At 42.8% G+C, this 18,759-nt stretch overlaps 1 protein-coding gene across 1 annotated transcript in view; it reads left to right on the top strand.

Moving 5' to 3' along the window:
• Window positions 1-18,759, top strand: part of osbpl10b (oxysterol binding protein-like 10b) — a gene marked incomplete at its 5' end in the record, with an annotated part of 66,512 nt that overhangs the window by 44,231 nt on the left and 3,522 nt on the right. The window contains 4 exons of the mRNA XM_080768729.1: window positions 8,519-8,686; window positions 11,158-11,641; window positions 15,657-15,843; window positions 16,008-16,190. Coding sequence (XP_080624855.1) covers window positions 8,519-8,686; window positions 11,158-11,641; window positions 15,657-15,843; window positions 16,008-16,190 — 1,022 coding nt within the window. The remainder of the gene's footprint in view (window positions 1-8,518; window positions 8,687-11,157; window positions 11,642-15,656; window positions 15,844-16,007; window positions 16,191-18,759) is intronic.

The raw sequence follows: 18,759 nt of genomic DNA, 5'->3' as shown, positions 1-18,759 counted from the left end.
AACTGTGTGTGTGTGTGTGTGTGTGTGTGTGTGTGTGTGTGTGTGTGTGTGTGTGTGTGTGTGTGTGTGCGAGGGGGCGGTACTGACAGTGAGAGGGAGGGATGGACGGACGGACGGATCGAGGGGATTCTCAGCATCACTACTAATCTGCCTATCAGAAGTGCAGTGCAAGCTGCTCTCTCTCTCTCTCTCTCTCTTTCTGGCCACCTCTTTCTCCCTCTTTATCTTGTGTTCTCTCTCTCTCTCACTTCACCTTTACTCCCTAGTTCTGGTCCATCCTCAATGTCCTCCATGTCTCTCACATCTCCATGTTGTTCTCTCGCCCTCCCCTCGTCCCTGGCTGTCACTTAGTAGAAGTGTAGTCGCATCACATCACTGGGACTTTACTTGGGATTTTTCCCGTGTCGCTGCACGTATCTCTCTCCATCTTTGTTCCTCTGGATGTGGACATGAAATCCAGGAGGACTCACAGCCAGCCAGCCGTGGTGGCCTGCCAGCCCAGCAATGTGAGTTGCTAACAGACATTGATATATCACTGTATGGGGACGTGTGTGTGTGTGTGTGTGTGTGTGTGTGTGTGTGTGTGTGTGTGTGTGTGTGTGTGTGTGTGTGTGTGTGTGTGCATGCGCAAAGTATGCATGATGGGAAAATAACATTTACACAGTCAATAGTATACTTCCTGAAACTGGAGGACAGTAATTGGACACACAAATAAAAAGGGAGGGAGAAAGAGATCGCAAGGAAGTCTGTGTTTATAACTCAGGAAATAATTAAAAAGTTCTTAAACTTGGCCAGGAACCCAGGTCTCCAACCCCCTTATGATATTACTTTTACTCTCCATACTCTAATTCTTATTCTCACTGAGAAGAGAGAATCAATGTGTATCGGCAAGCTGGAAGCGCAGTGCAAAGGTTTGGAGTTTGTAGACCTTTTGATGCTTCTGTGTGAGACGGCAGTATGATCAAGTAGGGCGTTTTGAGATCGTAGATCTGCAATTTTGGCTACTTTTGAATTGTGTGAGGTTTCCACTACTGCAAGTTGTTTTTAACTTTGAATTCTGAAACTGAATTCTATTGTTTTTTAATGTCATTAGAATTGACATTTGACATGGTAACAATGTTTGAACGATTTACAGTGCTACATATTATAAGCATTATAAGCATTCTTAAATGTTTTATTGTCAGTACTAGACTTTTGTGGAGGAGCTTAACAGAATGACAGTTGCGTTGCTCAGTGTGAAGCTTGTGCATGTGTGTGTGTGTGTGTGTGTGTGTGTGTGTGTGTGTCACATTATTAATGCATATAATTATGTATTGTGTTATATATGAGAGCACGAGAGGATAGTACGTTAGTCGGAAATCAACAAATCGTTGTCCCCCTTTGGATTGTCATAGATGTTAAATCGGCTTAGAGATACAGTATATATTCACCAGTGATCCAAACCAAAATACTTAACAGTGTATGGTAGTGACATTCTTCTGTTATTGTACTGTAGCAAGGACATGACAGGGAGTCATCATGCAGGGTACCAGTGAGACTTACTATAAGTAAATAAATACCCATCAATAATTTCAAGGTCCTCGTACAATAAGAAATATATTGATTCTAGTTCACAACAAATGAAACTGGATGTCCCAGCTCATCTTGATGGGGACAGAACATTGGTGGCAAATAATGGAAAGCATGACAATATGTAGGTAATATCTATGGTAAACAAGTACTGTACGATATAGTAGTAAAAGACACATCTGATCAGGTTCAGGTTCATTTATTTGTTTGTCCCCGTGGGGCGATTTGGTTTACAGCAAGGCATAACACAGGCAGGTAACATGAAACACAAAAAACACAGCAAAAAGGCACATACTGTAGTACACATAGAACATTTAAAACAGGATGGCAGTTCATGGTATCAGTGTAACATTATAATTCATAACTTTTCCAGAAAGTTGTATAAAAAATTAATACAATTCTGATAAACCAAATTATTATCGGTTCTTTCAGTTATACAAGAAATTCAAGAATACTTTGTTGCAGTGTTGCATAAAAGGTGTACGTAATCTACGCATGCTCATTTTCTACTTAGACAACGACCATCAATTATAACATCCAAAACCTCTAGCGAAGGAACTTGGTTCATTCTTTCCAATGGTTCATGTCATCGTTGTTCTTTGCATTGACACAAGAACAAAGGAGATTAAGACAACATGAGTTATTATCATCACTGATAGTGTTATACAGATCTAATATCTGTTCTTTCCTCACCTTAAAGTGTGAGGGAAATGTGTGTAAGGGTGTGGGTAGCCTGGGTACAAAAGTTATATGGTCCAAAGTTATGCCTTGTTAAAAAAGTATAGTAGTTCCAAAATGCAAAGTAGATACCGTAGATAGAGAAGTACAGGTGTACATTTGTATTCCCTGTTTTGAGCCCTTTATCTCCGTATACATGGACATAAAATGTGATTAATAAAAAGAAAAGAAAGAAACAAAAAAATAAGCATTAATACTGAGCGTTACTGAAGGAATTAGAACAAGAGTACCAAACACACTGGTCCACTTGGAGCTGGGGAGCTGTCATCTCTTTCTGGTGCACATCAGTGATTCTCAACCTTTTTGATTATGCATTTAGGTCACAGACCCCCATTTGATACGATTCGTACCTCTGGGATCTCCATCTACACTGTAAAATCCTCAGTGTTGGTTTAACTCATCCTGTCAAGGGTCATTTTTGTTCATAGCTGTCAATTATTTATCTGGGAACCCCCTGGAACCGCCCACGCTGAGAGCCAGTAGGTGCATATAATGTATTATGGGATGTGAGATGAGATTACTGCAGCTACAGGTAAATGGGGCATTGTCTGTGTGCTAGTTCGGGCTGATATATTCGAGGGGTCACCTGCACACAGGCATTATGTGTGTTATGTAACTGGGACCTGTCAAGCAGCTGGCCAATTTGTCGACTTATTTAAGCTCACCTTTGCTCCATTGTTGTTCCTCTTGCTGTCGCATACTGAAGGTGGATATGTGCTTCTTGGCACCCACCATCACCCTAACCTGCTTCCCCTGTGGGTTCTGTCTTGGTTTTGTGATTCATCTCCCTACTCTTAAAAGGCAGGACCACCTTTTTTACGTTTAAGTTGTATAGTTACCGGTACCTTGACATGTAACTCCAAAGGTGGAAAAGAAATACAAAATAATTGCTCCATTGATAAGAAATGGATTCTTCAAAATATGCTCAAAGTCAATCTTTTAGCACATGAATGAACACAAAGTTGATTCAGATAATATAGAGCATCACATAACTAAACAACATAACTAAATGCTTACCAAGCACGTGCTAATGGTGTATGCCTGGTTAGTTTACATGAAGTGGCTCCAGTCAAAACGCAGTGAGTGTGGTGACTGAAAACATGGTGAGTGGTTAATCAAACAAAATATAGAGTTATATGCTTTTAATACGATTTGAACAATGGCCAAGTCGGAGGCAGATCACATCTCTCTGCAACTCAATACCATCAGTGAGAGTGGTGGTCAGGAGAGGTCTATGAGCTCTGAATTTGAAGTCTGGACCATGTTCGGGAGAGTGGAAGTCTGAGAGCATGCTCTGATGTAGCTGAGCATATTTATGTGTTTGTTTATGTGCACACAAAGCCTCCAGTCCCTTGAGCATATTGTCCGTGTGGGACTTACTATGCAGTATAAGTATGCTTATGTATATTTTATAGATTATTTCAGCAAAGTAATTGTTTTACAACTTTCAGCCCGTTACTGTTACACTGTTGCAACTGCAACAACCCGCTATGATGCTTATTGCTTACTACTACTTCACAATGAGCTTCAAGAGATAATGTGTAAATCTGTGTTTAGATAATGTATCATACCTGAATACACACCGTACATACTACTCACATGTGCGAGCATGCACCCACGTACACACACACACACACACACACACACACACACACACACACACACACACACACACGCACACACACACACACACTTATTTTCTCAGTTTATTCTCAGTATTGTTGTGGCGTCCAGCAATTCGTACAAATGATCTTCATTACCTTCACGTTTAATTACTTACAATTACAATTATAGTCATCTCTTCAGCCTTGCCATCATTACTATAATCAACTCTGCTTCCACTATGCTTAATCTGCACCGCATAGTAAGGGAGGAGGAGGCGTGGACTGCCGTGGAATATGAAATATTCAGCTGTATCAGGCCGTCACATAACTGCAGGGTGGTAGGACCGCACAGCAGAGAGAGAGCTGGAAGCAGATCAGCGAGTACGGGCCACGGCCAGCAAGATGCCCCATTTATCTCAAAGGAACAACAACAGAATGCCTGCGAGGGTGCTTGCTAAAGGTGCCTTGGGCTCAGCAAACTCCTGCAGTTGTTCAAAGATACAAAGATTGCATGAACATTTTCAGGCTGTAAACAGTATAACAGCTGCCCTGGACGTTCCGAACACTGTGCCCAGATCAGTGAAACAGTTAGTTAGCATGCAAGCTACTATGCAATAAAATAAGCAATTAAATGTCCATCCAGCTCAGGTTAGGCAGGATAATAAAAACTACAACTGCAACTAAAACACACAGAACTAACACTCGGGGTAACTAGGGGTAAGCAGAACAACACATAAACTAACATAACTAAACAGACATGACGAAAATAACAGAAGTAGTGGCTGGAGGCCGACGCTAAGCAGTGTTTCCACTTCAGAGTCCAGGCAGAGACTGAGCTTTATGGGTCCAGGTAGCCACACCACGTTTGTGCAAATACTCATTTACCTGATTTAGTCGCTATAGAGGTTGTGTTGCAATGTTGAGGTCTCAGTTTTGTGTGTGTGTGTGTGTGTGTGTGTGTGGTGTGTGTTGGGGCGGCGGGGGGGTCAAGAGAACCGGACGGAGAAAACGGGAGAGAGTGAGAGAGATAAAGTGCAAAAGCGAGGGGAAAGAAACATACGACAGAGAGAGAGAGAGAGAAGGAGAGAGAGAGAGAGAGAGAGAGAGAGAGAGAGAGAGAGAGAGAGCGTGTGTGTGTGTGTGTGTGTGTGTGTGTGTGTGTGTGTGTGTGTGTGTGTGTGTGTGTGTGTGTGTGTGTGTGTGTGTGTGTGTGTGTGTGTGTGTGGTTGGGTGTGTGTGGGTGGGTGGGTGTGTGTGTGTGTGTGTGTGTGTGGGGGGGGGGTGGTATAGAGAGGCTCTTTCTTTTCATTTCACTCTTAGCTTTGGGGCCTTGTGCTTCAGAGCTGCTTCCTTACATTATGTATTAGGAACAATAAGTGTATGGCTGGCTCCCTTTCGCCTCAGCTACTGCTGAATGGAGGGTCCAAACACATTAGCCTACGTTAGCTATAGCTCCAGAGTGCTGCGAGGCTGGATGGAGTGGATGGACAGGTTGAGGCAGTGTGATCACGTGTATAAGCAAGCAGCCAAGCACACAGGAACACTACAGTACAGCTAAACTACAGCTGTGATGTCTTGTTGTTGTTGGGGCTGTTGAGTGTACTTTTTTAAAATATTATTTGTAATAGTTGTAGTGTTTTTGTAATATTGTATTCTGTATTCTGTATTATTGTATTCTCTCAAAATCACACTTTTCTGGTTTCACATGAATTGTTTGATGACATGGAGTTCATCTGGTATTCTGTTGCAATGATTCCCAACTTGTGGGCAGGGGCGGCCACTGGTGGGCAGTGAGTATATTGCAAGTCGATCCACCAAATGATTGGCAAAACACTACGATATTAATGATAATATAGCATAAAATAAGATGAGGAACTTGTTTGATTGATTGATTGAAATCTTTATTAACAGTTTGCAGAATTACAGTACATTTCAAGCACAAACTCAATACAAAGACTGTTAACTGTGAGTGGACGACCCAATTAAGCCTTACACTTGTTTACAACAGGGTCCACATTGTTCAATTCATCAAAACATTTAGAGACAAACAAATAGACACTTCTATGTAGTTAAAGAACAGAACAGGAATTCATCATATAGGAAGCGAAAAGGGGAAAAAATATATATACAGTGAGGGGAACAGGGGGATAAAAGAAAAGAAAACGAAAGACAGAGTGTAGGGTGCCTGCACACAACACCATGCGTTGATGCCATGTGTGCATATGTGCAGGCACCCAACACCACGTCCATACAAAAACATAGTACAATCCATAGTACAAAGACAGAGTGTAGGGCGCCTGCACACAACACCATGCGTTGATGCCATGTGTGCATATGTGCAGGCACCCAACACCACGTCCATACAAAAACATAGTACAATCCAGATAAACATTCAGCTTTTACAGAGGCCAGTTTCGAATTGCAGCCATCCGTAGGTGCCCTTTGAGAGCAGTTTTGAAGGAGCCAAGGGATTCACATGTCTTAATGACTGTTGGTAGGGCGTTCCACATTTTGGTCGCATAGGAGCGAAAATAATTTAGTCCCTTGTTTGTGCCGAATCTGGGTTGTACATGGTTTGTTGCACTCCCTCTGGTGTTGTGGGTGTGGACTTCGTTTACATTAAGGAAGTATTTAGACAGGTACATGGGTATCTTGGTGGTGTATCTAATCTTGTGGACCAGACCCATTGCAAGATGCTGTACTCTGTCGTCGACCCTAAGCCATCCCAGCCTGTCAAAGTGGGCAGGGGTGAGGTGTCAACTTCCATTGATATAAGCCATTACACAATCGAAGAATTGACCATGACCATGATCATCAAAATAAACGTGCTCTGAAAATGCACAGCTTCCGGCTGCCGTGTTAAGTGGCCAGATGGGTGGGCCGCCAAAGCTTTTGAGATTTTCAAGTGATCCCCTGATCCAGAACAGGTTGGCACACACCGTTGTGTTGTAATGTCACCGAAGATGCCAGGGCAGAGAAGGAGGGGATTCCATTCTGCTCTGTTCCTCCGGTCGGTGAGTTCATTTCACGCTCCAGCTGACTATGCACAGCGCAGTAAAGAGGTAAAACAGGAGACAGAAGAGGGGAAACCAGGGTATATTTAACTCTGAAAGTGCAAACACTGACCCATTCCAGAGTTAAATGAACACTCGTGTTGAAGGAATCGATGGTAAAGAGAAGGAAAGAGTTATTATATCCCAGACTCAGGGGGGTGATAACATAGTTGACCAATAGCTGCGCACCTCCAGCAGGCAGATAATCAACTATCATGGCAATTTGCAGTTGAAAGTGTACTGTAAGCAGTGGGACAGTGACGTACGGTAAAACATGTTGTGTGATCTGACTTGACGTCGTAAAGTTATATATGCTCCGACCGTTTCAGAAACCTGGAAATTGTATCGTTCCCGGGCTAACGCATGTCAGGATGAGGCCAAAGAACTGACTGCATGGGACCTTTTCACTGTAAAGCTGCTGGGCTTGATACTGTATAGTTAACCACTGGTTTTGTAGTTTATTTTGTGTACAGGTTAATACATGGCAGGCTAGTAAGCAGTGCAGCTGCAATAACATTCATAATGGGTGCGTTAGATTGAGGTGTGCCCAGAGCCACAGACACGGAGCGGGCACCACGCCTGCGTTGGTGTGCACTGCACTTCTTATGTGAATACACAGGCAGACAATCACTCCACAAGTAGTAAACACCAGGTGATCTATGCCTGCTTCGGCTGTGCCAACTGATTTTCCTGCGCATCGTGCAGAAAAAAGTTGACCACAATCCAGCTGTTGTCGCAGGCGGGCGCGTGCGTGAAATGAGCTGTTTCACGGGAGTGCGCATGCATGCCTGGTGCCAAGCCTGTCTTTTTGCCTGCGCCTCGCTACATGACCGCTCGCCATCTCTTTGAAAATGAATTACTATAAACATCAGTCTCTTCTTGTCTGCCCTTCAAATAGCAAAAATAAATAAATAAAGCCCCAATTCCCAATTTCATGGGAATTCGAGTCGCAAAGAACAGAGTCAAGTGACCAACTGAAGTGTCCTCATACAGTATGAATAAATGACGCCTCAGTGTGTCTACTTGTTGGTTCTTGTTGCACTCACATGTTTACTCACCAGAAGTAGAAAAAGTTTATATCTTTAATCTGCAGTCATGTTCAGTAACTTTATCAACAACAGATCAAACAAGAAAACATGTTTGATAACTTTGTTGATAAACACCAAATCCCATCACCAAAAATAGCCGACCTACAATCTCACAAATGTTCGCCTGTTACAAGGGTTCATGTGGTTTAAAAAGCACCTGTTGGGAGGGAATGTTTTTGCTTTCAAAATCTGAATTAATGTACCGTAGATGTGGGAACATGCAATGTACATCATTTGTACAGTAGTGTTTTTCTGTCTAACTCTTCAGGCTACTGTCCAAGAGCTTTGAGTACTCTTTGACCTTCCGCATGACTAGGCCTGTCACAATGAGTAATATAATAATCGCCTGATTATTCTTGTTATTTTGCAGTAATATTGTGGCATTTATTTTCCATGATTTGACAAATATTCATACATTGAACATTCAAATGACTAATGGTTTCATGTGTTGTGTCCCCAACAGCAGCAGCAGCAGCAGCAGGGTCAGGTGAGCAGCCCAGAGCTCGTGGATCCCAGTGAGGAGACCACAGACACGGAGGACAATGAGGAGGAGGACCTGGGGGTCCAGGACGACCAGCGGAGCATCATCCTTCACCTGCTGTCACAGCTCAAACTGGGCATGGACCTCACACGGGTAACAGCCTGCTTCAATCAGTGCTGATTTCCACTGAAACGCTCTATACTTCGTCAAACAGACCTGAGTTGCAACTGTACTTTTCACCAAATCTCCTCGCCAAAAACAACACGTGGCAATGTGACACGTTGTGAATTTACAGATCTGCTTTTTTGGCTAATGTTCCCTGCAGAATATGGATGCTGGGGTTCAAGTGAATAAGAGCTAAATTAACATTGGGGATTTTGCCGTTTACCTACGGTATACTGACTATTAACTTCAAAGCCAAAGGGCAGTAACTACGGGGGGAAATTGGCCGATAATGGGTTTAAAAGTGTTTCTACTGGTAAGCCAAATGAGATAAGAAAATAAGTGATATTACACTACTTGTAAATATGTTCTTGAGGTAATGATTTATCCCCCAAAAGGCTAATTTGACCATTGGCATACACAAAAAAAGATAGATATACCACTAATAGCTTAGCAGAAAATGTTGTTGACAAACTAGGCATGTGAGAAAGACTTATAACGAATAGTTATTCTAAAGTGTTACCCATACAGTGCCATGTGTGCAAACGGTGCATACCGTGTGATGTTCCTCGGTGTACCCTGTACTCACTGAGCCAGTAGGGGAGGGTCAGCTAATGCTGACTCTAACACACTATCAATCTTTTAACTTAAAAAACTAGACATCACTTATTTAGTGGTCTCCTCTCTGAATGTGCAGCAGCCCAGCTCCACCCAATACTGCCCATGCACAATCACTGCACCTGGATCATATGATGCACGGCAGACATCATAGAAAATATTTAGATTTGGATATTTTAAAATGTAATTATTTTTGACTTTTTGTTTTATACAGAAGATCTTACAATTTACAATTTAGGCATTTTGCAGACACTCTTAATCCAGAGCGATTTACGTAAGCAAGAACAAAAAACATGGTAATACATCAAAACATAAACATAGTCATCATGAAGCAAAGCAAAGCAAAGTTACTATGTTTACCCAGGGTAACTGGACTAAGCTCAAGAACTTGTTCAAGGGCACTTCAGCGGTGGTCATTTTAACGTGCCGGTCCGGGGATACGAACTAGCGACCTTCCGATATCAAGACCGCTCCGCAAACCGTTCGGCCACCGCTGCCCCTACGTAAGCTTAAGATACTGTTGCCAACTTTTAAGCTTACTGTACGCACTTACAATTCCCTTTTCTATTATCTCTATGTTTTTTAAGCAATTTCAGAGCATGATTATTTTGATGATCATGATCAATCAACGATTGCTGTTAAGTAACCTTTTCTAAATTAATTATTTTATGTTATCTTATCATTACAATCTTAGTGTTTAAGTATTTTTCTCATGTCTCCTTTCACGATCTCTCTCTCTCTCTCTCTCTCTCTCTCTCTCTCTCTCTGTGTGTGTGTCTGGTAAGTGGTTGTAATCAGCAGTCACACAGTGCTCAGGAGACTGCACTGTGTGTTAGCATCACACTGTGCTCTCTCTCTCAGATCACTGAGCCCACAGCTCTCATTAGCATGGGGGAATGTTCTGACCCAATGAGGGCAGCACCTGGCACCCCATGTTCTCTAAAACAGGCTCTGGGGAATGTTCTGACCCAATGAGGGCAGCACCTGGCACCCCATGTTCTCTAAAACAGGCTCTGGGGAATGTTCTGACCCAATGAGGGCAGCACCCGGCACCCCATGTTCTCTAAAACAGGCTCTGGGTAATGTTCTGACCCAATGAGGGCAGCACCCGGCACCCCATGTTCTCTAAAACAGGCTCTCGTGTACACTCTAGGCAGGGAACAAAACACACATACATTCATCTCTTGATGGAATGTCAAAAGAAAATGTGCGTGTCTGATCAATAACTCCACAGTACAGTATGTCCAGATACTCGTATCGTTATCTTTCCACATTGATCCTTGGCAATGAGATAAATCGATGCAAATCTGACCTTCTGGCGAGGCCTAGATGGACAGGTTTCATAATGGGTTTTGGAGTTTATGTAATCTGACAAGGTTACATAAACAAGTTTGTTTTGTAACTCACTTATTTTAAACTGTGATAGAAATCCTGGCTGATTATTGTACACTCGTTTCGGTGCTATAATATAGCTAATAGCACAGATTTGTTAATGCATTTTTTTGTAAAGAATATTTGTTAATGCTCTATCATGCCAAGCAACATGACCATTTGTCATTTTAGAGCAGTCAGTCCTGTTCTATTCTACATAATGAAAGACAATAGTCTTGCTTGATAAATAATCCTTCTGTGCATACACTTATACCTTAACTCACAGTTGCAGATCTCTGATTTAAATTATTATTCTCCTGATATACTAGCAAAGGGGAGGGACGCTTTTGTTTATTCCCCTCTCTCTCTCTCTCTCTCTCTCTCTCTCTCTCTCTCTCTCTCTCTCTCTCTCTCTCTCTCTCCCTCTCCCCTCCTCCTCCTCACTTTCTACCTCTCTCGTCCCCAACTCTCAGGTGGTGCTCCCCACCTTCATCCTGGAGAAGCGCTCCCTGTTGGAGATGTATGCTAACTTCATGGCCCACCCGGACATGTTCCTTTCCATCACCTCCGGCTCCACGCCGGAGGAGCGCATCGTGCGCTTCGTGGAGTACTACCTGACGGCATTCCACGAGGGACGCAAGGGCGCCGTGGCCAAGAAGCCCTACAACCCCATCTTGGGGGAGAACTTCCGGTGCTCCTGGCAGGTGCCCCGTGACCGCGTGCGGCCTCTCAGGAACAACAGCTCGACCGGTCCCAACGCTGTCCCCGCCGCCGCGTCCGAGTCTGGCGACACGGACTGCTACCGCGTTCGCTTCGTGGCCGAGCAGGTGTCCCACCACCCGCCCGTGTCCGGGTTCTACTACGAATGCAAAGAGCGGCGGACGTGTGTCAACACTCACGTGTGGACCAAGAGCAAGTTCATGGGCATGTCTGTAGGAGTCTCCATGGTCGGGGAAGGTAAGCATTCAAAGAAAAGACGCACGCATAGAATCATGAAAACAGGAGTGGGGGGGCTCGCAACTCGCTTTTCAATGTTCCGATTCTTATTCACAGCAGCACGTTATACAACGTTTCGACACTTAAAACATCTAGCGCGCTGCTATGAATAAAGCATGCACATGCAGATTGGAGAACATAAGCATGTATTTTACCTACAGTTGTAGTTTAACAAACGTGTGTCCATAACTTAGTAGTTTGGAGGAATGATGATTGGCTTTATTTTAGTATCATGTATCAAGGCTGCCCATCCCTCATGGACTGACAGGACATAATTTTAATTTTGAGTTTATCATTTTACTGTGATAAACAAACGCACGCACGCAGGCACGCACGCAGGCACGCACGTAGGCACGCACGCAGGCACGCACGCAGGCAGCTGGGGACTCGGCCACTGTTAGCATGAACAACAACCACAACCATATCCTATAAAACTATCAATCATCAATAAGCTGCATCGCATGTATATAAATATATAAGGATGGCTTTATAAAACCATCGGCATCATACCATGGTCGTTGGTCGACCCTTCATTACAATGGCAATCTTTTCTTGAAAAGTCCTGTTTCTTCTCCTAGTCCAGCCATTTTTCTGCGTTTGTTACTGAGTTAAATCTGTTAAATTAACAATCTCAATAAACCCATAGACGGGAACTCGTGCAGAAAGTTTTAAACACCAATTCTCTTTTGTCATTGGACAATATTTTTCCCCAGCGATGGGATACAAGCACCAGGGACCATGAGCATAGATATTTAAAAAATAGATGCCTCATTGGCCGCTGCAGTTCGTCGGAGCCATGTGTGTCGAAGGAGGGGCGGAACAATTTACACTGGGGGAGAAAGTACGGCGGAAGTGTGGAAGACACACTACGTCACGCTGCCACTCAAGTGATTACTGGCCAATCACAGCGCATCTTTTCCGGGCCTTATCAGACCCGAACATGCGCTCTGTGACGCACGCTCATGCTTCTGTGGTGCTTCGCAAGGAAAAATGTTCCCTTGAGCACATCCGCTCCAGAGCCGGGAGGGCTACCTTTATATGCCAGGCATGTGAAAGAAAACGCCCAGCAGCACAAACTCGAAATCTGATTGGCGAAATAACCTGTCAATATCGCTCCCATTGAATTCAAGAGCAGGGGGATTCTATGGAGATTCCACTGCCTAGTAGTCTACAGGAGTTGAGCATGCATATTACTTATTGGTGTAGTATGAAGGACGTACAGTATGCATGCATGTACTGTATTACTACAGTAGTATTCTGCAAATATACATACATAAGTGATGTGTGTATTCCTAGCTAGTCTAGAGGAATTAAGTGTATGGTTGGTATCCCTAGTAGTCAGGATGATGTTTGCATGTATATTAGGGCACACACAGTACATGAGAATATACAAAACATTAAACGTTTTTGTGTATTTTAATGCAATTTATCTTACAAAAGGAAGGTCAACCTGAGACCAGTTATGTGTCTATTGCTACTCTGTAGGTTACATTTACTATGAAAACCTGTATCTCCCGTCCGTCCATCCGTTAGTTAGTCACTTACGCCTCCATATATGGTCATGCCTCGTGACATCATGGAGACCCTTAGATCTCCATATCTGCATATATGGAGCCGGCCAGCAACTCTACATCTGCAAAAATGACACACTATAGTGGGCTGTATTTTGCGTGTCTTAAGTACCAGGTCTTATTCCCTAACTTGAGTAAACTAAAGACCTGGAGGCGTGATCAACGCCATTTGGCTATTCTGAGTGGCCAAAGAGCATTGATCACGCCTCCAGGTCTTTAGTTTACTCAAGTTAGGTAATAAGACCTGGTACTTAAGACATGCAAAATACAGCCCATTGTCTCAGACTGGTGCGGTCTGTGAGGTCCATCATTCATAATTGACAAGTTACGAATTAAATCTGCCATGTTCCAACGGCGTAATTAGGAGGTTTTTAATTGTATTTAGTGTTTTAATGCTATGTCTTAATCCAAAGTAATCACATCAAAGTCGAATGTAGCATTTAATTGCCTGGCAGGCATCCAGGAATGGGCTTACAGCTCTGTGTGATTAATAGATTCTATTTGAAGACAGTGTTCGCTGAAACAAGACTCGTTTCAGTGAATAATCGATGAGAATCCCACTGGATTCAGTGTGCGATACTGCAATTAACAATGCCAATCATTGCTTGTTTTAGTTATTTTTTTCCTATGCCATACACATTACAATGGCAACAAAAAATGCGGTAGAATGCGTTTTTAGTTTACACGTCGCATTTATTTGTACTGAATTTTATTAAGTTAAGTGTAGAATGTGTGTTCGGGAGAATGTCAGTTTGTGCACCTATATAATCCAGTTGTCATGCTACTAAATTAAGTAACTCCACCTCAGGCTTACAATGCTAACTGGTGCAAGTATCACCGCCAAACAGTCACCAGCTGTTCACAGCTTTGAGTGTGCGTGTGTGTGCGTGTGTGACTGCGTGTCCATGCGTGCGTGCGTGCCTGCCTGCTTGAGTTGAAGTCAGATTGAGCGAGAAGGAAGGAGAGAGAGAATGAATAATAATGTACAGAGGGTTGTGAATGTATTTGCATGTCTTGTGTGTTTATCTATGCAAAAGCATACACAAGTAAGTGTGTGAGTGTGTGCTAAGAAGGAGAGCAGATAGAAAGCAGCTCTAGTGTAGTAGCCTGAGCCATTAGCCAATTAAGCCTAGCTGTAATTAGGGCAGCATTAAGCATTAATTAGTAGTGAGCATCCATGCTCCTCACCCCTTGAGTGATGATGTATGATAATATGTTAATGAATCGTCAGAGAACAATTCATGTTTACTGTCATATGGACTGTGTGTGTGTGTGTGTGTGTGTGTGTGTGTGTGTGTGTGTGTGTTAGAGTGAGTGAGTGAGTGAGTGAGTGAGTGAGTGAGTGAGTGTGTGTGTGTGTGTGTGTGTGTGTGTGTGTGTGTGTGTGTGTGTGTGTGTGTGTGTGTGTGTGTGTGTGTGTGTGTGTGTGTGTGTGTGTGTGTGTGTGTCTGAACGGTGGAATGAGTCACAGCTGCAGTGAACAGAATTAATCTGTTAATGTGATAGTAATTCATAATTTGTCTAATTTGTGAAATACAGTACATTAAATTGATTGTGTAGCCATAACTATGTTATTGTCAGAGTCCTATATATTTGTAATTAGTTAATTGATGAAGTACAATCAGTACTAATTGCTATAGAGTGTTTGCTCTGTGGAACAGGGTTCTGCCCGTCGCTCCAGCTCTAACACATTATATTTTGTTGCTCTCGGGTGGAAACCTATTATGTTCTAAACGGTTCCTTTTTATTTTTTATTTAAAAAACATTTTAAAATAGTGAAAATGTTCTACAAGCGTCTACCTGTTATGAGCTTGTAGATCTGCTATTTTCACTGCTTTCGTGCTACACTTGTGTATGATGAAGAAGGGCATTCACCATTCACACAAAAAACAAAACATTAAAAGTTGGAATATGGAGATCCGAGATACGATATATTACTTTTAGCCAATCAGGAGAGAGACCTCATATACAGGATAAATGAAGTGGAAGAGATTAAACACTGGAACACCATAGACTAGAGCGTTGCAGTCCCTCAGACAAATCCAATCACTCAATCAAACTTAAAATGACTTTTCTTAGTTCTACTGAATCTCTTCTCCACTAGTCCTTCCCTAACATTTTAATGTAGTTTTTATTTGTTGAAGAAATTGACAAAGTATTTAGTCATTTAGTTTGTGCGTGTGTGTGTATGTGGGTGTGTGTGTGTGTGTGTGTGTGTGTGCTTTCTGTACCCTTGATCTGTACCTGAAGCACTTGTTTGTGTTCAAGAAATTTCTTGTAAAATGTGAATGCAAATAAAGATGTTAAATGTGTGTGTGTGTGTGTGTGTGCGTGTGCGTGCGCATGCGTGCGCGTGCGTGTGCGTGCGTGCGTGCATACGTGTGTGCTGTGTGTCTCTCTCTCAGGTGTGCTGTATCTGTTAGAACATGACGAGGAGTACGTGTTCACGTTGCCCTGTGCCTACGCTCGCTCCATCCTGACGGTGCCCTGGGTGGAGCTGGGAGGCAAGGTCACCATCAGCTGTGCCAAGAGTGGTTACGCTGCCACCGTCACCTTCCACACCAAGCCCTTCTACGGAGGGAAAGTCCACAGGTACAGCCGTCAGTAAACTTTAGCTGTTGAATAATAGCAGATCTACATATTTTGTGGCGCAAATCTTTGATCAATCAAATATTCTTCCACAGCAAACGGTTTTTAACTCATATCTTTGCTTCTGGGGGGGTCCCTGGACCTGTTTGGTCATATATTCCTCACAGAGTGACGGCAGAGGTGAAGCACAACCAAACAGGCGCCATTGTGTGCAAAGCTCAGGGCGAGTGGAACGGCACCTTGGAGTTCACCTACAGCAGTGGAGAGACGAAGGTGATTGACACTTCCAAACTGCCCATCATCAAGAAGAGACTTCGGCCCATTGAAAAGCAGAGTCAATACGAGTCACGGTAAGTGGATTATAAAGGACTGGTGTGAGTGAAACACGTTGCTTGACACTGAGACACGTTTCTTATCCAGTAGCCCCAGCAACTCAACACTATAGCTGACAGCCAGTGGAGTGGTGGAAAGTAACTGGAAAGTACATTCCAATGTCCAATACGCGTCCAATACTTTTGCTTCTACTCATTACATTACTCACTACATCTCGGATCCAAATATTGTGCTTTTACTCCACTACATTTGACTTGTAACAGACTATTTCTACATTGCGGTATTGATACTTTTACTTAAGTGGGGTACTTTTCTCACCACTGCTGGCAGCACATATCACGGACTCTCTTCAGACTTCACAAGGATCTGTGTTGATGTTGACGCGTGTCTTTGTGTGGTGGTTGTTCTATTACCACTTACAGCGTGTCAAAGCTAGAGTAATCAGCAGCTCTTTTAGCGGTTTATGACCACCACCAGAACGACTGCCAGGCGGTCAATTAGATATAATTAGTAGCACGATTGTGAATGTGTCGAGTTGGCTTCTGATGCATACACAGGATGTTGACATTTTAAGTAGGCTTACAGTATAAGAACATGTAGAATATAGAATAGAATATGTAAATATCTGACCTGTAGGGCAGTTGTTCTCAAATAGTTTTTGCTCAGGGGACCCCGGCCTGTAAATTATGTTTTCATCCATGGCACCCCTGAATGACATTGTTAATTTACAGCACCTTACAATGAATTATTGTATTTGTCATAATATGACAAATATTATTATGGTAGCCTACTAATTATGTAAATATGCAAATGAATGTAAATATTTCCCCTTAAAATATAGCATGTCATGAGGAAGAATATCTGGGAGAATATCTGTTCCCATTATTATTACAGATTGAAATGAACTCTACGTTTAACCACTTGAAACCCAGTATCTGATCCAGATCTACAAGCTCACAACGTGTTGCAACGCAACACACTGTGAGCTTGTAGATCGGCAGTTTTTGGCCAAGACATAGGTGTAGATTGAACAAGAACACACCAAGTACAGTGCAAGTCATTATTCTAGAGCTACTAAGTGATGAAACTGAAGTGATATTGATGAATTCCAAATATTATCAAAGTATTCTGAGGCAACCATGGCCTTGCATCACAACACCAACTTTGAGGATCCCTGACCTAGTGGTGTCCTTCAGGGGTGTCACATCCGACTGTTCTTAATTCACCTGACGGACTGTCAGAGACGATGAGAGCACAGCACAGGGTGGAGATTCTGGACGTAGCTAGATGTTGTTTGACACACCTCTTAAAGAGAGAGACACTTCCCTGTCTGTGTGTGTGCGTGCGTGTGTGTGTGCGCGCGCGTATATAGGCCTACTTGAGTCAAACTATCCCCAGAAGTATGGTAGTTTTTTGGACAAATAGACATTTGTCCATTTTCCTGGATCTCACAAGAGAGATTGGTTGTTTTTTGATTAGAGAATGTTGGGGAGTTAGGGGTTAGGGGTTAGGGATTAGGAGTTAGGAGTTAGGGGTTAGGGGTTAGGTTTTAGGGATTAGGGGGTCTATATCCAACGGGTTAGGATTAGACACAGCAGTCTGGCACATGTTCTGCAACACTCTCCCGTCTCCACACTATTATCACGGCATCGTGCGACCTTAATTGAAACAGAACTTTGCACATAAACATTTAGCTGGCTGACGAGAGGAAAAAACAAATCCTCTCTGGAAACGAATGATAAGCGCCATGAATACATCCATTTGGAGTTATGATGAAGTTATTATCCACTACATAATTAATGTGATCATTGTGCACCTTTTCCCATCTGGACTGCAGTACTGTGTATACTGACTACCGGCCCCAAAGCACCCTCCTGGTCTCAGCCCTTCTGTTGGATAGTGGGCTCTATATAGCAGTGGTTCTCAAACCTTTTCATTTCAACCATCCCCATAATAACTCTGAGAGTGTGCAAATGGAACCCATATATATATATACATATTTTTCATTTCACCATCATTTTGTTATTTCCCCCTACCATAGACAGGGTGTCGTAGCATCAGGGTACTCCATATGCTGTATGAGTATACAAGGGACACAGGTAGATAGAGACACCTACAGATCTTCCATATATGGGCATAAATGGGACACAGACAGACAGACAGACAGACAGACGGAGAGAGAGACAAACGGACCAAAACATATTGATAAAACCGTGGATCCCCATGGAACTCCATGTCAATTCTACAGTTCCGTTCCCAAAACGGAACTTGTGTTTTCATTTGGTACACACAGCCATATTTTCAAATGACACACACATACCATTAATTTGAGTACACACAACTGAGCATTTGCTGCACACTACCAAGCATTCACAGCACAATGAAGTGCAAAATTGAAAACACAATCATAGAAATGGAACACACTGACAATGACTATGGAGAATGAGCCATTTCTTCTTTTGTAAAATGACTCAGTGTAGGCTTACTTTTTCATAGTCAAACATAAAACAGCACACAATACAGACAAATTGTTGTATTGTATTGTATTGTATTGTTGTAATAAGTTGTATTTATTTATTTTTTACA

This window comes from Protomyctophum bolini (assembly GCF_963924005.1).
Source record: "Protomyctophum bolini genome assembly, chromosome: 7".
Classification (NCBI taxonomy): domain Eukaryota; kingdom Metazoa; phylum Chordata; class Actinopteri; order Myctophiformes; family Myctophidae; genus Protomyctophum; species Protomyctophum bolini.
This window is presented reverse-complemented; position numbering and strand designations above follow the sequence as displayed.